The following is a 20634-nucleotide window of genomic DNA, read 5'->3' as shown; positions in this document are numbered from 1 at the left end:
CTCTGGTACACCAGAACAATACAAGCAGGCACAATATGACCTCCGGACCGCTATAAAAAAAGCACGGAGAGATTATGGAAGGCAGCTGGAGTCAAAATTGGACACTAACAACCCCAGACACCTGTGGAGAGGACTCCATGCTGCCACAGACTTCAAAGAGGCGAAACGACAGAACCCCAGCACGTCACCCACCCTACCGGACGAACTCAACGCGTTCTATGCTAGGTTCGACCCCTCTGCCAGAGCGCCTCCCCTCCTCCCCCCCTCCTCTCCCACCCCTCTCCTCCTCTCCTCCCCCCCATCACCCCCCCCTCTCTCCTCCCCCCCACCACCCCTCCTCCTCCCCTCCCCCCCATCACCGCCCCCTCTCTCCTCCCCCCACCACCCCCCCTCCCCCCCTCCTCTCCTCCCCCCTGCCACCTCTCTCCCCCCATCACCCCTCCCCTCCTCTCCTCCCCCCCATGCCACCTCTCCCCCCCATCACCCCTCCCCCTCTCCGCCACCTCTCTCCCCCCATCACCCCTCCCCTCCTCTCCTCCCCCCCTGCCACCTCTCCCCCCCCATCACCCCTCCCCCTCTCCGCCCCCCACCACCCCTCCTCCTCCCCCCCCCCCCACCACCCCCACTGCCCTCCTCCCCCCCACCCCTCAGCACCCCCACCCCCTCCCATTCCCACCTAACCACCAAACCCCCCCACCTCCCACCCCCCACAGACCTAGACCACCCTCTCACCATCACTGAGGGTGAGGTGCGCCGGTCGTTCCTGCGTATCAACCCACGCAAGGCGGCCGGCCCGGACGGCATCCCCGGGCGGGTCCTCAAGGCCTGCGCCCACCAGGCAGGCGTATTCACAGACATTTTCAACCAGTCTCTCTCCCTCCGACGAGTTCCCTCCTGCTTCAAAGCAGCGACAATCATCCCCATTCCCAAGCAGCAGAAAGTGACCAGCCTCAATGACTGGCGCCCAATAGCCCTCACGCCAATAGCCAGCAAGTGCTTTGAAAAGCTGGTCATATCAAAGATCCGCCCCACACTCCCCCCGGACCACGACCCGCTACAATTCGCATACCGCCCCAACAGGAGCACAGCGGACGCAGTAGGACACATGCTCCACACCGCCCTGTCCCACCTGGAGGGGAAGGACACCTATGTAAGAATGCTGTTCGTGGACTACAGCTCAGCATTCAACACCATAGTACCCTCCAGGCTGGTACGCAAGCTCAAGGACCTGGGACTAAACACAGCAATGTGTGACTGGATCCTGGATTTCCTGACAGACTGCCGCCAGGTGGTGAGGGTGGGCAACCTCACCTCCTCCCCATTGACCATCAGCATAGGAGCGCCCCAGGGGTGCGTCTCCAGCCCCTTCTGGTACGACCTCTACACCCACGACTGCGTGGCGACTCAAACTTCGAACACCATCGTGAAGTTTGCAGATGACACAGCAGTCGTGGGGCTGATCTCGGGGGGCGACGAGACGGCCTACAGAGAAGAGGTGGGGGCCCTGGAACAATGGTGCCAGGACAACCACCTCTCTCTGAACGTCTCCAAGACCAAGGAGATCATTGTAGACTACAGGAGGGGGGGGGGGGGGGGCGCACACCTCCCAATCACCATCAACGGCACAGTGGTGGAAAGGGTGGACAGCTTCAAGTACCTGGGAGTCAACATCGACCAGGACCTGACGTGGGCCGGTCACACCGCCACGGTTGTCAAAAAGGCCCAACAGCGAATACACGGACTCAGGCGCCTGAAGAAATTTGGGCTAAGGACAGAAATCCTTAGGGACTTCTACAGAGGCACCATTGAAAGCCTGCTGACTGGCTGCTTCACCACCTGGTACGGGAACTGTACCACCATGGACCGCAGGGCGCTACGGAGAGTGAGACGCGCGGCCCAGCACGTAACAGGATGTGAGTTGCCAGAACTGCATGAACTGTATAAACAGCGGTGCCTCAGGAGGTCCCTGAAGATCATCAAAGACACAAACCATCCCCACAACAGCCTGTTCTCCCTGTTACCCTCAGGGAGGAGATACAGGGTTCCAAAAGCATGCACAAATCGCTTGAGGAACAGTTTCTTCCCGCAGGCCACGAGACTCCTTAACATACACAAATAGGTTACATGCTGCCACTCCGACGTGCTGCCACTCCGACGTTCTGCCACTCCGAAATATCGGCACTCAGAAATATTGCCACTCAGAAATCCCACCACTCCGATTTCCATAAGGTCCGCCACTCCGAACTTGATTTGACTGTCTGTGAAAGCTGCTGTATAAACATAACTTATTTATTTACTCTCCCAGCCCCACGCCAAACCTAACCTCCCCCCATGCCTGAACCTAACCTCCCCCAGACCCTAAACCCAAAACCTAACCTCTCCCACCCCCACGCCTAAACATAAGGTCGGCACTTCTGAATGGCGGCTCCTTTAGAAAAACGAGGAAGGGCCGACATTTCGAATAATGAAGGCAGGAATTTTCGTAATGGTGGGGCCTATGAAAAAAAGGTGAGCGACCGCCAGTCCGAATAATGGAAGTTAACGTTCGGAGTGGCAGGGCTTCGGAAAGGCAGACAGTTACCACACAAATAGTGTAGTAGCCGTACTGTACCGTACTGTAGCTGCTACCATTACGTATGTCTAATGTTTAATTGTATGTTTAATAAGGTACATGCTATTTGCACCTGTTTGTCAAATACGTCGAATTTAAAATGTTTAAGCACGTCTAAAGTATGCACACGACATGTGCACCTATGTGCAGTGAATATGCCACTGTCTCTGACTTGTCTTATCACTGTACTGCCTTATTGTTGTTGTGTCTCTTGCTGTTTTTGCACTCATATGCCCTGTTATATTTGTACTATGTTGTAAACGGAGTCCACAGCACAAGAATTTCACACGTGATACTTGTACCATGGAGTGAGAATAAAAATCTTGAATCTTGAATCTTGAATCTTGAAACACCATCCAAACATGAAGATAAACAACACGCTTCTCAATTGGTGTGAAGATAAGAAAATATCAAATGCCTTCACATCCTGGAAGCCGATTTCAGCTGAACTAAAAAGAACCCACTGAGCCCTGCAGAGAGATGAATATCAAGACGCTTAATTGCTATGGTGACACATTTTAAGTAAATACTTTTTTCAAAGATAAAAGTAGAGTCAGCACACTGCATAATATAGACTTGCTCCCAGTTGCTTTATTGTCTGTTACGTTTCGGGCCATGACGACCTTCATCAGAATGACTCTCTCCCTCATTCTGATGAAGGTGATGATGATGAAGGTCGCAATGACCGAAACGTAACATACAATAAACCAAGGGAGCAAGTCTCTATATGCAGTGTAAAGTATGCAGACAAAGTATGTCTAAGGAAATTCATTGAGGGGCATTTTGAAAGCTGAGACTAGAATATTCCCATTCTAAAATTCAAAACCTGTGGCCATAAAAAAAAAGGGGGGGGGGATGCATTGTGTGTATATTTTCCTCTTTAGAAATAACCTCGCGTCACAAGGTTCTTCCCGTGGAGAACAGCCTGGTACCCTTTACTACAGGCCGCCCCGTGTTCCGGTCCTGTGTTCCGGTCCGCAGTGTTTTCGTTCCCCCATAGAAATGCTGCAGTAGGCAGCCTAACCTCGGCAGTCGCTACGAGTTAGAGAAAAAATAAGAAGCATGGACATACCAAACAAAGTATTCAAAGAAGTACTTGAAGAAACTTGCAGGATCCATAACATTACATCTTTGAAGCACTTATTGGTTCCTACGTTCCGCCCATAGCCGGAAGACACAGAACGAGGTTTTTGGCCCCAGACTACTTTAGGAATATATTTGATGCACCAAGGGTTGCAGCATAGCTGTAGTTGGTGTGATTGACATGAAACAGCAGTTCCTGGATCTGCAGCAGGGGGGACAGTAGTGGGTCCACCTTCATCTCTCTGATGTGCCAGCGTAGGCCAAGACTTCGTTTGCGATGCAGTCTGACACCACAGTCTCTTCAGTCATCGCCTCCATCTCGTCTGTCAGTGGCGCCACCGGGTGTAGGCTAATTCTTTAATTGTTGAACAAATCCCTCTGGACTGTATGCTTATTTGTCATGACATTAACTTCTAAGGATTAGCACCATCTGATTTCCCCAAGTAAGAGTTGTTCCAGGAACATCATCCTGGTCATCCTGGTCAGTAGCACATGGAAAGCATATCTTGCCAAAGCAGCCAAGCCACAGGGTAGCATCAGTCAACATTAGCAGTTCATCCTTGTATGTAATTCTAAATCATTTGATGTAACTGTATTTACTCAAGGCAGTAACGCGACTGTCTTAAAATAATTCATTGATACCTTGTGGCAACAGATTATGGATTATTTTAAAGACTTCTGTTGGTACTGTCATAATTAGAAGATGACAGATTGCCAGTTCTTGAACCCAAAGTACACAGACAAAACAGTATATAAAGTCTGTGTTTCCTCTTCCATGACAATCTGCTACCTGCTGCTGTTAGTCTAACCTCATTAGATCAACTCTCATCAGAGCAAAGGTAAGATTTTAAATACTTCTCGCCTGCAGTGTTGGGGGTAACTCATTACAAAAGTAACATATTACATGTAATATATTACTTTTAGCAGTAACTCAGTAATATAACTTATTACTTTCAGTAATATTATACCAGTTACTTTGTCAAGTAACTCAAGTTACAAATGGAGTTACATTTTATTAAATCAAAGCACAAATTTAAAAAAAGATACAATCATCAAATTGTGTTTTTATACAAATAACCACTATAGATGACAATAACAAAGGAAAAGAATAACATTTAGAATTTTGGATTGTTTACACTGACTTCAAAAGGGTTGAAATTATTTTTCAGGATTAGGAGTTGGCCTAGGGATTAGGTGTAAATTAATAATAAGGCAGATGCTATTTGCACCCAGGTATAAATAGCGGGTATAAATAACTTTTATTATATTATATTATATTATATTATATTATATTATATTATATTATATTATATTATATTATATATTATAGTATAATATTTACACCCCAATTCAGAAAATGATTAGAGTGTATTTTATATGACTAAATGTTTCTAGAGCACAGGGCCTCAAATTTATTTTGCAAATGAATTATGCGTCATGAAGGAATGACTCCAGGACAGCACTCCAATAAGTTTGATTGGCTATTTAAATTGTATTGGCTGCACAAACGTTCGGGCCAGATGCCCTTCTTCAGTGTGCTTAGTGTCAAATCATCTGAGTCAGTCACAGGCGATGCTTATCAGTAATCAGGCTGACACAGCAGCTCACAAAAAACCACATGACATCAACAACAGCACTCCAACAATTATATGTACAGTAGGCTATATATTTTAGACTGCAACTTAGCTTCTTTTCTTCTTCCACTTCCTTTTTAATATATATTGTACATAATGACATTATTTTACATAATTTTATTTTATCCAGGACTAAGGCCAGAAAACAGGTAGGCCTATAGGACATATAGGGACAAATGTAATCCAGAACAATCTCAAGAAAGTTACAGAAAGCAAGATAAACATAACTCCTCATTGAGTCACCTTGGCTCCATTGTGTCAAGGAAATGGATCCAGAAACATATAAACAACATTTTCACGTAGAACAACCGTCTTCTGCACATCAAGTAGAGTCAGGGTCTAATTATATGTCTGAAACAGAAATCCCAGCAATGTCAATCCTGTGCCTCCCCACAACGAAATATGCCACTCCCGAGTATTATCAGCTATTCTGCTCAAATATGTGCACAGTAAGTGTGCATTCAGCAGCGTTACTGTAGCCTACGGTATGTCCAGATTTAAAGAGTTTTGCTACGTTACAAAACCTTGGTGAAGGTTCAATGTGCACTTTAAACATAATGTTTACTTCCCAATATCAGACGCTGTTTAGCAATATCCAGTGTTATGATTCCAACAGCGAAGAGACAGGTAACGTTTATATCATGTCAAATAATGTGATTATGTATATATATTAAAAAATAAGTGGACGAAGGAGGAGAAGAAAATAAGCTAATTTGCAGTGTTTGTTGTTGATGTGGCTTTTTTTGTGATATTAAAGTGTCGTCTGTGTGTATCTGACTCAGAAATCTGAAGGAAGGAAACACACAAAATCGCCCCCACACAGGGAGGAGAACATATCTCACCATCTCATGCAATATGGCAGTGATACTCAACTTGCGGCCCGGGGGCCAGATGCGGCCCGCGATAGGTTGCCAAGTGGCCCCCCGACCATTTTCTAATTCACAATGAAAACTAATGTTAAATAAAGTTTGACTGAGCTCCAGCTAAATTATCAAGTTTTGCCTGCCGCCTACTCACCAACCAGGCACTTATATGTACTTCACTAACTTCACTTAACCTAACTATCCTGTGTGCACAAAATTGTCAGACTAAACTCCGACTGACACCCTAAAAACCTACAATCCACTACAGAAAGAAATATATTGTTAATGTTTGTTTAATAACTGGCCCCTGGCCTCCTGTCATTTTGCAAACCGACCCCAGCCAGGCAAAGCAAGTCAATCCCTGCAATAGAGCTTTTCACACTACACTTATCCGGGATTAAGGGGCCCTTTACACGAGGACAGTTTCTGGAAGAAACGACACAATAGCGTTTCCTTCACACCTTTTCCTTCACACCTTCTCCCTGTTTACATGAGCGTTGTTGAATTTTTAAAACGCCGTAATGTACATGCCAGGTCGCTAGGTGGCAGTGTGATCACCTTATTCTTTGCCCATACAAGGACGCTTCTGCATGACGTCATTTCGTAATCGTCTTTCCGGTTTTAAACACAGAAGTAGAGTACGCCTACCGCAGTAATTTAGACTTGCCAAAAAGCTGTTTTCAAAAAAAAAAAAAAAAAAAAACTGTTTTAAAGTTTTAATATTTGTCGGGTGAGAACGTAACATATATGTGACCAGTTTATCAGAATAACACCTATTGGAAATCTTTAACGAGCAGCGAGGACCGGCAGCGCTGACTGTGCTGACACCGGTCGGACTAGCTATCTGTCAAACCCCACTGTAGGCTACTGGCAGTGAGAAAACACTGTCGACGTGCTTTTGTAACTAACGTTAAATGCCGACCGGGTACAGACATCGGCTCCTCGCAGCAGTAACGTTATGAACATGTAACTGAAGTTGGCCGCAGTGTAGCTTAATTTTGAATGTTGCCAAACTTCATTCATACTGATGTTTTATTTTGAAAATGGTTGCCAACTCGCGCACGGCTATGGCGTAATCGCGCACACGTCAGAGTTCCTGAAATGAGCCGTCTCAAGCGATTACATGGAGCGCTCAGCGGGAAGCATCACCAAGAATTTCACTCTGGAAGGTGGTTTCAAAATGTGTCGTTTCCTAAGCCCAAATTCGCCGTCGCCGTCTAAAAGGGAGGCACTAACGATAAAATAATTCCATAGGAAACCGTCCTCGTGTAAAGTGCCCCTAACTCAGTCTCTTAGCCTGGGGCTAAGCCTTTGTTCACACCTGGCGCTTAACATAAACAGAACTGAAGCTTGGGGCAGGCTCAAGCTGAGCTGACGCTTAACCGGTCAGACAAGAATCCTTCTCTTTTCCACAGCGCCTCGCTCGGCACGCCTTGAGCCCGTCCACAACTCCCATTGACTTCATGTCTGGCAGCTTCACGCTTCACGTGTCATGCTTGGAAAAAATAGGACTGAATCCTGAACGATTGCTTGAGCGTGCCTTGAGCAAGGCACGCACGCAGCTGGTGTGAACGGCTTCGCCCGTTAACAAGGACGCCGAAATGAAACTTGTGGGTTCAGCGTAGGTTCAGCGTAGGTTGAGCGTTGCTTCGGCGTATGGTGTGAACGGGCTGTAAGAAAGCTTTCACACTTGCACAATCCTGGCCCACTCCAAAGTGGGCTAACCCTGACTTCAGCCCCGGCTAGCTGGCCCTGCTCTGCAGCACGGTTATCAAGTCAAGTCAAGTCAAGTTTATTTATATAGCCCTAATTCACAAGCATGTCTCAGAGGGCTTCACAGAAAGTATGTCTAGCTGATTCTAGCTGACACAACAGTAACAAGAATATACAGAATAAAGATAACATTTGAACAATTGATAATATAGAAAATATAGAAATGAAGAGAGAGCAGAGGAGAGAGCAGGAGAAGGGAGAAGAGCAGGGGGAATGTGAGAGAGTGATGGGGTGAGGAGGGAATGGGAGATGTTGGAGGGTATAGGAGGTGGGGAAGGAGCAAGAGGAGAGAGCAGGAGAGGGGAAGGGGGGGGTGTGGGGGAGAAGAGAGCAGGGGGAGGGAGGAGGTGGGGAGAGAATGAGAAATATAGATGCACATCTTGCAAACGGACATATGTCAATTTCTTAGCAACCAAACTATGCCTAATTTAATTATCCCCAACCTTATGGGCATACCCTGACTTTCCATCTAAACACAGGGCTAAAAGTTGCCAGTGTGAAATGGGGCTAAGTTAGCCTGGGGCTATCTTAGCCCTACTCTTAGCCCAGGGCTTAGATAGCCGTGATAGCAGTGTGAAAAGCCTTATTGTTGCACACAACATCCTGAAACTTGCACAGACCACAAGGCAAGCTCAAGACATGTCCACTGTATCTTAGATGTACTTTTTGTGGTTTTTCAGCAGTAAAAGCAAATTCACTAAATTCATGTGAAACGGTAGTAGTAGTAATAATGTAGTAGTAAAACCTAATGCATTTTATTTAATCTGAGCATTTTCCCTTGTGTATCTAAATGATGTGTTGTTTTTGCATTAGATGAAGTTCCTAATTCTACTGGTGATGGTGACAGCATGTGCTGCAGCTCCTGAAGGTACTGCACAGCTTATTTATTTAATGGACTGAAATAAATGTTAGATTTGCAAGCTTTGCAATGTATGGCATTACGTGCACGGCTTAAAATTCACTTTGCAAACTGGGGGGGAATTCCCCCCTTATGTTCTTCAGATAGGGGGGATTTATAGATTTTGGGGGATCTTAGCATTCAAGTCTTGAATGCTAATCTTAAAAGGGAGCAAGTGGGCAATGTTTAATTCTCTGTCTGTTCTCTGTTTAAATCCTTGTCCCACTGATGGTGTCATAGGCATTGTGACAGTGATGTCATAAGACTGATGATGTCATCAGTGATGTCATGAGAGCCAAAATCATCTTGTGACATCACTGATGATGCCATAGGCACTGATGATGTCATAGGCATTGTGGCAATCATCTTGGTCCAGGTCCAGGAGGATCTGGGTTAGGGTTAAATCAATCAATTACTTCATCATTCTATCAATTTATCAATCTATCAATCTATCAATCTATCTATCTACAGCATCTATCTATCTATCTATCTATCTATCTATCTATCTATCTATCTATCTATCTATCTATCTATCTATCTATCTATCTATCTATAAATTTGGCAATGTGGGCAATGACTGTTTCAAGAATCGAGCATGAGATGCCTAGTGTACAAAATAGTCAGATGAAATGTATCTCTATAAATCACCATACTGTATACTGCCCATAGTGGTGAGGTCTGCACTCTGAGTGCACTTCTAGTTCATGTATAATTTGCATTATCATTTTAGATTCTGATTTTGAAACTCTATGTTGGTTTAGATCTTTCAGGGAAAATGTTCACCTTCCCGCAAAACACCAAGACAGCTCATGTGAAGCTGGAAACATCAAGAGAGGAATTCAGCGCTGTAACTGTCTGTCTCAGGTGCTATAAACATGTTGATTGATTGGTTGAAATTCTTTATTGTGTGTGTGTGTGTGTGTGTGTGTGTGTGTGTGTGTGTGTGTGTGTGTGTGTGTGTGTGTGTGGGTGTGTGTCTGTGCGCGCAGCCAGCTTCTAAACATACATTATTAGACAATAAGACCACAATATACGATATAAAACTACAACAATCTAATCCATACGGTAATCATTTAAGAGGGGAGAGGGCCACTCAGCCATTTTTTCAAAGAGGACTTGAAGCTAACAACGCAATCAATCAATCAATTTAATGTGCATTGTTATTGGTAACCTGTTCCACAGAATGGCAGGAAGGTGTCCTTTATGGAGGACCCACAGAGTCATTTGAAATGTAATGAAATGTTTGATTAATCATTATCTAATTGTACATTTAAAAAGAGTAATTTCAAAACGAATTCGCAAATGAAGGATTAATCCATCAATAAATAGTTAAATTTGAAAACGGATTTTCAAAATCACCTATTAAACAGTCAATTTAAAAATGGAATTACAAATACATCTTTTAATTGAGCATTTATAGACCTTCCCCATAGAGCTGAACAGTCACGTGACGTTTCTTGTCCTGGAAGAGAGTTCCCGATTCATTTTCTCCATAGGCATTTTGAAAAATCCTTATATAACGAGTTTTAAGGCTGGAACCAAGCCAACCAGTGACCTACTGAATCATGACTGACCATAAAGCATTTCAGTGGAAGCAAAAACAAAAAATATCAATTTCTCCGTCTTTTGTTTTGCACTTTGAAAACCACTGCACTAGTATACCAGGAAAGGCAAGCCTAGTTCAAATGACACTGTACAAGAGTGTTATACAGTATTATAGAGTATTACAGAGTGTTATACAGTATTATAGAGTATTACAGAGTGTTATACAGTATGCACATAATGGAACCCACTATTCTTCCTGATTGTGAAAGGCTTAATGCATGGGAATTTATTTGTATGCCGACAGGGCCTTTACAGACCTGAGCAGAAACCACGTTCTGTTCTCCCTGGCCACGGAGGCTTCCTTCAATGACTTCCTGCTGTTCAAGAAAACCGCTGATCAGATGTCGCTCAGCGCCAGGAACATTGATTCGTACATGGGAGGGCAGGAGTACCAGCTGAACACATGGCACTCTATTTGTGGCAGCTGGGACTCTGAGTCTGGACTGGGACAGCTGTGGCTGGATGGAAAGCCCAGTGCCAGGAAATTCTCCAGCTCCGGAACAAACATCAAAGGAAAACCTATCATTATCTTAGGACAGGTGAAATTATTAGCCACTAAAGTTGATAGTCTTCTTATACGAATACTAAGTTATGAGTTTACTCTGACTGACTCTAAAGTCTTTAATATACAAAATATTGCACAATAATCTTATGTAACTCAATATCTGACTCTTTCTGCAATGTCCACAGGAGCAAGATTCCTATGGTGGGGCGTTTGACATTAGCCAGTCTTTCAACGGCATGATGTCTGATGTCCACATGTGGGACTACGTCCTGTCATCCTGTGAGATCATGCGCTACGTGGAGGATCTGAACTTCACCCCAGGCAATGTGCTCAACTGGAGGGCCCTGCAGTTTGAGCTCGAAGGAAAAGTGCTGCTGGAAAATAAACAAGTGAATAAATGCCAGAAACAATTGGAAAAAAAATCAAGATCTTAAATGTCTTGTAAAGTCAAAATCAGACTTACTTTTACGTCTGCTGATAGTGAGGTGACAGCATTTCCAAAAGGTTTATCTGTCTCAACTGTATCAAGTAGAAATGTTTGCATGTTTCTCTTTTGTTGATCATGTCATGTCACATTAATTAATGACAAAGATTGTGAAATGTGGAGTGCTTCATATCTGCACTCGCGCATACCAACCAAATATTAAATCTGAACTGAGCATAAAACTGGTTTTGGTGGTGTACTGTACCCTCGAAATGATTGGAAATAGTTATTAGATGCCTTTAATTAAGACCACTTACAGCCTATCTGCCCTTAGGACCCTTAGGAAAATTCTAACAATTATAAAGGGAAATTGTTGTTGAGAGACTACTACATAACATGTCTAATCTGTGGACAATAGATAGAGATTAGTTGGATATTAAACAGAATCAGTTTAATTTCCAGGTCTAATCTGTGGAGAGTAGAGAGACATCAGTTGGAAAGTAATCCATCCTATGTCACTTTGGACATTGGAGTAGATAGAAATTAGTTTGGAAAATAATCAGTAATGTGTTTGAGTGAAGCTGTGTGACACATCCCTTACAGAAAAAAACACATGCAATTCACATGTGATTTTGCACATGTGAATTGCATGTGTTAAATTTCACATGTGAAAACATGTGGAACACATGTTGAACATGTGCTTTGTCCATGGGAAGCGTGTGGTTTTGGAACATTTTCACATGTGTGAAAACATGTGAAAATGTGTTTACATAATGTGTTTACATGTGTGAAACCCATGTAAATTCCCATGTGATTACATGTGAAACCCATGTAAATGTTGTTTTCCACATGTGGAAAACATGTTAAACATGTGAAAATGTTCCAAAACCACACACTTCCCATGGGGTTCACATGTGTTTCACATGTTTTCACATGTGAAATTTAACATCTGTCCACATGTTCACCACATGTGGACACATGGGGTTCACATGTGGACACATGTGAACCTCATATGTTTTTTCTGTAAGGGATTGTGTGTATGAGGATGATGTAAACAGTTAGCCTGGGTAAACCCAGCCCCCAGTGACCTGCTCTCAGGCTTACCCTGCTCACGAGTCACGTAGTGACTGGGAACTCTGAGAGCAGGTCACGTGGGGGCTGGGTTTACCCAGGCTAGTAAACAGTAAAGACTGAGGCCACTGTAACTAAGGAGAGACAAAGGGGAAAGTACAGTAGTCATAGTGCTAGCTATATCCAGCATCCTGGAGGTAGCTTAAATAGCCCCTTAAGCTGCTGAATAGTCCTCATGTCTTGTATGCGTCCCTCCTCCTCTACTTGGGGCAGGCCTGAGGGGAGTTCCACCCCTCATCATGTGTCTGGAATAGGGCTGGGCAATATGGACCAAAAATCATAAACTTTTTTTTTTTTTTAACCCCCGATTTTTTATCCCATTTTTATCCCCCATTAGTGCTAATTTATATTTATCCTGGTTGCTGCTCCACCCTCTGCCGATCTGGGGAGAGCCGAAACTGGCTCCATGCTTCCTCCGAGACATGGGCAGTTAGCCAGCCGCTTCTTTTCACCTGACAGCGGAAGCTTCACCGGTAGGACATAGCACATGGGAGGATCACGCTATTCCAACGAGTTCCCCTCCCTCCGAACAGGCGCCCTTCACGACCAGAGGAGGCACCACATCAGCAACCAGGATATTGCATGTTTTGGTGAAGGGGTTCCTATATGAAGGAAACCCCCGGGAGGCATGGGGAGAACATGCAAACTCCACACAGAAAGGCCCTTTTGACGACCCCACCCGGGCGGTGGGCACTCGAGGACATGCGGACGGGCACGCATTCCTTCAGCGTTCACAGCGTCCCAGGTGGGAATTGAACCCAGGACCTTCGAGCTGTGAGGCGACAGCGCTTACCACTGCACCACCGTACCCCCGCAAAAATCATAAACTTGAGAGAGTTCACGCGCTAAACCAGTTCAGAAGTTGAGGACCGGTGCTCACAGGTCAGGAACACATGCAGCATCAAACAGGAGAGCACTGGAGCACACGGGTGGTCGTCTTTAAGTCTTTATTTTATATATAATATATATATATATAGATAGATATAGATATAGATATAGATATAGATATAGATATAGATATAGATATATAGATAGATATAGATATAGATATAGATATATATAAAATGTAAATGTACAGCATTTTAATCCTTTGCTGTAAAAATCAATTAACAAGTGAAAGAAAATTAAACTTAATACAAAGGCATCAAGTAACATGCTAGGACTCATTTGCGAGCTCATTCACACAGCTAAATGGTCTACAAAGGCAAATAATCCTACAGTTACTCTAAACCAGCATCCAATGAACAAAATGAAACATTTCTCCAGGAAAGAAAACCTTGCACTTGGTTTGTGACGTCTGGGGGAACAGAGTGTAAGGGGCGTGGCTTGAAGGAGACTGCAGGGGGAAGCTGGATAGGGACAAATCCAACTCTGGCAGTTCTGAGGGTGTGACCACTCATTACAGGGAGGGATGACAGCAGTATATATGCATTTACAAGTAAAAACAGCTTTTGCATGGAATGGGACCTTTAAGTGTTGTTCATGTAGCCTATGTGTTTTTCTATGGACCTTGTGTCTGATAATAAAAGTTGATTGATTGATTGATTTCTCTTTTTTGTGGCACAGTATTTAGACTCCATGTTGAGACACAGGAGCACAATGAGTTAACTTCTACAATGGTGCCTACTCGCTCATCCCATACTGGCTACATCCACACAGTATAAACTATTGTTTGTTTCATTACTATATGTACTGCATTAATAAGACAGAGTTAAAATAATCCAAGAAAAGCAAAGTCAAACTAGATTTCATTACTGACAATGGGTTATTTGTGTGTTCACAGGAGGCGCACCACCAGGGTTTGTACTTCTATTTGCTCTTGAAATGTTTTAGTTGTATTTTTTATTTGTTTGTCTCATGTTCTCAGTCATTAGCTTGATGGCCTTCTCAAATGCAACAGAACATTTTTACATTATGTATTTTGTGTTCTGTAGTTTGTAACCCCTCTTGTGGGGCCATGGGGAATTAAACAAACAATTGTAACAAACAATAACTCTAACGTCCATATCTGACAGAGGTGAAATACACAAAGTACAGTACTTGGCAGTTTGTGACTCCAGACTAAAATGGTGGACAGCTTCTATAGGTGTTGGTTTGTCTGAAGATGTTTTTGTAACAATGGCCATAGAGTTCATTTTTGTTGCTCATTCAGTTCCCTCTTCTGGTCAGCAGATGGCGATATGTCCTCTGACTAGAATCATGAATAGTCATTTTGATGTCAAAAGTTAAACCTAGTCTAGATGCTGGCAATTAATATATATATATATATATATTCCCCCCCACCCTCTGCCAATCTGGGGAGAGCCGAAACTGGCTCCATGCTTCCTCCGAGACATGGGCAGTAGCCAGCCGCTTCTTTTCACCTGACAGGGGAAGCTTCACCGGACCCACATTGTTTCTGCCCTGTTGGTATTTGTCTAACCACTGACTAGCTGGCCTTTATTACAAAATGTCTAAATCTGCTGCATTTTATCTGTATACTGTTTGCACTGTTGACCGCATTCTTTTAATCAATAAAAGACTAAGCAATATTGTCTGGTCCGAACTCAGTTTTTTGTTGTCTGAAAGTTAACAAACTATGAGCTTAGCACAATAAACTGCATGGAAACTCAATGTGCTTCATATATATATATATATATATATATATATATATATATAGAGAGAGAGAGAGAGAGAGAGAGAGAGAGAGAGAGAGAGAGAGAGAGAGAGAGAGAGAGAGAGAGAGAGAGAGAGAGAGAGAGAGCATCTTCTCATCTTACTATGGGGAATATGTGAATGTCCCAAAATGTTGCCGTGTTCCTTTAAACTCTGAGAAAACAATAATGCATATAAAAACAGATATAAAATAATAATAAAAGATACAACTTAAACGTGAAGTAGACAATATTATTCTACCATCATTTTGTACATATGACAAAAAACAACAACAATCAGGGTTAGGTACAGTATAACATAAGCCAATCACAGTACACACACAAGGGTAATTCTCTTTACTATGTTGCTATGATTAAAATTCCATTGATGTTTAAAACTGCCTACTGCAGCTTTAAAAGGAAACAACCAAATAAACAGCTTTATACAGCTAATAAAATATGCAAGATATAAAAACCAATCAATTAAGAGAAGTACAAAAAGATAATATATAAATCAATTAAAACATTTGCAGAAGTTAAGTGGTTAGTGACGATTGAAAAATGTCCAATGCCCAATAGGAACAAAATAAAGCAATATACAAATCAATGGTGCAGATGTGTTTTGCATTTAGCTGACAGTCTTATCCTGGGTGAGACCAACACCAACAGAGCATCTCTCATCTTCGCTCTGCTCTCCTGTGTGTTAACGTGGTCAGAGGTTGGGACAGTCACAGCCAGTCAGTAGTAGTACAAACAATCATCGAGTTTGCCTTTCCTCCCCAAGTCTACTGACTGAAGCTTCACAAAACATCACAACACTAAGCTTACACATCTAAATCAATCTAAAGCACATCATGATCTATTGTACAGAGATTTAGACAGAGAACGAAGCTTTCCATCCTCAGATCTTTAGGCTGAAAGGATGCGAGTTGAGCTGCTAGGAGATCCTACTCTGTTCCCTGGGCTCCTGCCTCTTCACCCGGCCCCTCTTCAGCATTGGAACCGCCAAGGCTATCCAGCTCGATGTCCTCCTCTCTTCCGTCAGCACTGGACACACCCAGGTACTCATAATGTGGCCCGCCTTCAGCGCCGGAGTCACCAAGGTTATAATAATCCAGCCCAGCTTCAGCACCGGCACGACCAACGTTATAATAAACGCGCTCAATGTCTTTCTTTCTTCCTGGCATCTGCCTCCTGGAGGCCTGGAGAGACATGACAAGAGCCGCCTCTGTTACTGGATCACATCTCTCTTCTAGCAAAAAAAGTATAGTCTACCTACAGAGGCAGCAATGCATTTGTTTGCTCTAATACTGCGTGTCCTCTGGTGGCGTAATAGCTGTGAAATCATGCCCGCTCCATCAGATTGAATGCCCACCCACGAATTTGTCTCTGTCGCCAACTCTGATTGGAAATCAACTGTTCCTGTTGTTTCAATATGAGGAGATGTTTGAATAAAGATGTTCAGTACCTTGAAGTAGAGGCAGAGGCCAGTGACGAGCAACACCACGACAATCAGCGGCAGCATGAAAGCGAGTCTGATAGTGACATCTGTTGGATAACCTGCAACACATTCAGAATCATCACACCAGATCAGTTGACATCATGAGAACAACAGCTCCCATCGCAGATAAAGTTCATGTTGCTCTAAGACCCTTAAAAACACTAAGTGAAGGTCACATTAACATCTCTGCTTGATTCACTCTCAAATATTAAAAAGCCACATATCTGCAGAGAGTCCGTTTCAAATCAATCAAATGGATTGTTAACACATATCACATATATAGTCACATATTCCTGTTGGATTCAGCTTCAGCTTCCCCCTCAGCTTACCTGAGACAGTGAGAGAGAGGGACTGGCTCTCAGAGGAGAAGTTATGAGAGAAAACAGAGAGGCGATAAACACATCTGTAGATCCCTTGGTGGGCGTAGTCTGCAGCAGGAAACAGGAAGTGGGCAGAGTGATTGACAGCTGGCTGGGTGTAAAAGTCTGCTGTGTGTAGGGCAGAGTGATTGACAGCTGGCTGGGTGTGGTTGTCTGCTGTGTGTAGGGCAGAGTGATTGACAGCTGGCTGGGTGTGGTTGTCTGCTGTGTTGAGGGCAGAGTGATTGACAGCTGGCTGGGTGTGGTTGTCTGCTGTGTTGAGAGCAGAGTGATTGACAGCTGGCTGGGTGTGGTTGTCTGCTGTGTTGAGGGCAGAGTGATTGACAGCTGGCTGGGTGTGGTTGTCTGCTGTGTTGAGGGCAGAGTGATTGACAGCTGGCTGGGTGTGGTTGTCTGCTGTGTTGAGGGCAGAGTGATTGACAGCTGGCTCGGTGTGGTTGTCTGCTGTGTGGAGGGCAGAGTGATTGACAGCTGGCTGGGTCTGGGTGTGTGCTGTATTGGAGGAGGTGAAGATGAGGTGGAAGGAGCCTCCTGGATACTGTGGCTGGATGGAGCAGCTGATGGTGAAGCTGTAGCCCCTGAACACCTGAACCCCCTGCAGCTGGGCCTCGAAGTCCCTGTCCATAAAAGAGAGGGAGATGTTTGGCTGGAACAGCAGATCTGTAAACAGAGAGGGAGATTATTGTGTGCAACAGCAGATCTGTAAACAGAGAGGGAGATGACTGGCTGGAACAGCAGATCTGTAAACAGAGAGGGAGGTGATTGGCTGGAACCGCAGATCTGTAAACAGATAGATGATGACGACTTGGTGCTCAGGGTTACCTGAGCAGATCAGCTCCAGGCCTGAAGAGCTATTATAAGAACCCGTCTTTTCTGCACACTCCCTCAGAGCAGACTCAGACCCATCACAGCGAAAAGCCATCCTCCATTCAGCTCTTTCTGATGAATTCTCTCTCTGTACTGTGGAGACAACAGAGCCACAGTCGAGCTGCCTGCACACTACAGCTAGTGACGTCTGGTCCCAGCCACCCAATGGTCTCCAGTCTCCATCATGTTTCATCTCCAGTTCACCAGCACAGCGGCTAGCTCCTCCCACCAGCCTGATGTCATCAGCTGAACAGAGACAAGATAGTCATTAGTAACAGAAGTAGTCATTGTGATTAAAACAGAAATGAAGCCTAATCCAAGCTGCAGCTCCTCTTCTACCTGAGCAGGTGAGTGCAACGGCTTTGCCAGATGAGCAGGTGTTTCTAGCTGAGCCTGGGCTTCCACAGTCCAGGAGGGCAGACTCATTCCCTTCACACTGGAACTCTTTGGTCCACATTAGGGCCTCCTCCACTTCTCCATAAAGCGCTCCCTGGAGGACTGAAGGAGCCCCACAGCCAAGCTCCCTACAGACCACCTCTGCATCCTGCTGGTCAAAGTCTGCGTCACACACTGAGGACCACGACTGGTTATACTTCACCTCCAGCCTGCCTGAGCACAGATTGGTCCCATTCACCAGCCTCACAGACTCTGGAGATAGAGAGAGCATCAAGAGAGAGAGAGAGGTATTAGAGAGAGATATTTCCCTAGAATACCAAGATTACATTAAGTGTCACATGCAGAGAAAATCTGTCTCCTCTTGGGAGAAAACATACAAACAGCCCAAACAGCCTTGCACCGTCCGCCAGGTGTTCTGCCGAGTTTTGCTCCCGCGCCGAGCAGCATAGAAAAGCATCCCCACCTCACGGGAGCATACTTGTAATGATTTATACAGACATGTATCTGTTTAAAAGTGATATAATTGTCTGGTAGACGTGACTTCCCTGATTTCTAAGTTAAAAGAGCCCCGAAATATGTTGGGGATGCAATTCTCGGCCGGGATGCGGAAATGTTCACGGCACCTGTCGCAAGCGCAAATTAGAGCCATGCCAAAATCATCTGCCCCCATATGCCTGCGCAAACGGGATTTGGGCGGTCTTAACTACCAGAATTATTCACAGGCGTGGCCAGGCAAGGATGGGTATTACGTCAATCAAAACCAATCAGATTCCCGTCTCGCAATGGCTGTTTGCCCGAGGAATGCAATATGCTGTAATTCTCTCCATGCGTAATAGAGTGTACTCACTCGTGCGAGGACAGAGGGAGCTTATTGACAGATCGTCTGTGGTGCCAATGACCCTCCGGCTTATGAAGGTAAATAGCTTATGTCCATTGTCCAACAAGTTTTCTCAATTCATTTCCCTCTTTGCAATGTGATAAAAGTTTCTCAGTGAGTTATAGTTGATTGCCTCACTGAATTATCTGCTATTACCCAATTTTAGCAGCATAATTTGATGTCTTGGCGTGGCAAGGCTGTGCGTAATGACATATCCAAAAGGAATTCCACTTTCCACTGCGCAAATACCTCTCTGCGCTGGGAGCGCAGCCGTAATCTCCGTGCACCGCACCCAGTGCAGAGAGGTATTTGCGCGTAAGAGGTCCTTTTCAAAGCTCTTAGCGCAAAGTAATTGCGCGCTGCTGACGATAGGGTAATGCCATCAATCCCACATTTTAGCGCTGAAACGCCTGCTTTGGCATGGGGCAGCCAATGCCCAGTACAATTATCACAGGCATGCGCTTGTGTCCGCCCCCAATTTGCATTGCGCACGGCGTTAAACGAGCGCAAACGCTAAATTAGCGCTTTTGGGAAGATAGAGCCCAATGGCTCCTCCATCACTCATAGCCTGGAAATCCTAGATGATTTGTTACACTTTAATTTCATTCATTATTAATCACCTCTTTATGTTTTATCATTGTTGAGTATTATATAATAATAATAATTATTATATTATTATATTTTGATATTTGTATCACATGTATGTTACATGTTAAATCTATGTAATTTTAAGTGTGAGGGGATTTTAATGTGAAAATGTTGATCTGTAACTGATATAGTGTGCTGATTTGACAACATGCATTTAATTAAACTGAGAGGAAGACAGACAGACAGACAGACAGACAGACAGACAGACAGACAGACAGACAGACGAGACTGGAAACAGTCTCATAGTTGATGTCATTGACGGTGTTACCTGAGCAGGTGACCTTCAGGCTGGAAAGAGAAGAGTCAGAGTCAAACCATGTTGATACACACTCGCTCAGCGTAGACCCAGAGTGAAGACAGGAAGAACTGATCCTCCATACAGATGTTGCTGAGGAATACCATATCCTTTCTGTGGAAACAGCAGAGCCACAGTCCAGCTGTCTGCACACTACAGCTGCTGACTTCAGGTTCCAGACAGAGGTCAACACACTGTCATCCACTGGTCTCCAGTCTGCATGGCGTTTCATCTCCAGTCCACCAGCACAGCGGCTGGCTCCTCCCACCAACCTGAGACCATCAGGCTCTGAACAGAGACAAGAGAGTCATCAGTAAAAGAAGTAAAGTCACTTTGATTAGAACAGAAATAAAGCCAAACCCAAGCTGCAGCTCCTCTTCTACCTGAGCAGGTGAGTCCAACAGCTTTACCCGGTCTGCAGGTGTTTCTAGCTGAGCCTGGGCTTCCACAGTCCAGGAGAACAGACTCATTGCCTTGACACTGGAACTTTTTGGTCCATGTTGGAGCATC

At 44.5% G+C, this 20634-nt stretch overlaps 1 protein-coding gene across 1 annotated transcript; it reads left to right on the top strand.

The window, feature by feature from the left end:
* The first annotated feature begins 4477 nt into the window (after window positions 1-4477).
* On the top strand, window positions 4478-11656 carry LOC310781403 (C-reactive protein-like). Its single transcript, XM_083642025.1, has 5 exons — window positions 4478-4533; window positions 8778-8832; window positions 9624-9726; window positions 10712-11006; window positions 11158-11656. Exons 2-5 carry the CDS (start codon window positions 8778-8780, stop codon window positions 11404-11406), a joined length of 702 nt encoding a protein of 233 aa, XP_083498151.1. The 5' UTR covers window positions 4478-4533; the 3' UTR covers window positions 11407-11656.
* The last annotated feature ends 8978 nt before the right edge of the window (window positions 11657-20634 follow it).

The sequence above is a fragment of the Poromitra crassiceps genome (genome assembly GCF_964638095.1).
Source record: "Poromitra crassiceps genome assembly, chromosome: 8".
NCBI classification, from domain to species: domain Eukaryota; kingdom Metazoa; phylum Chordata; class Actinopteri; order Beryciformes; family Melamphaidae; genus Poromitra; species Poromitra crassiceps.
Note: the sequence above shows the minus strand (reverse complement) of the source record. Positions and strands in the feature narration are given on the sequence as shown.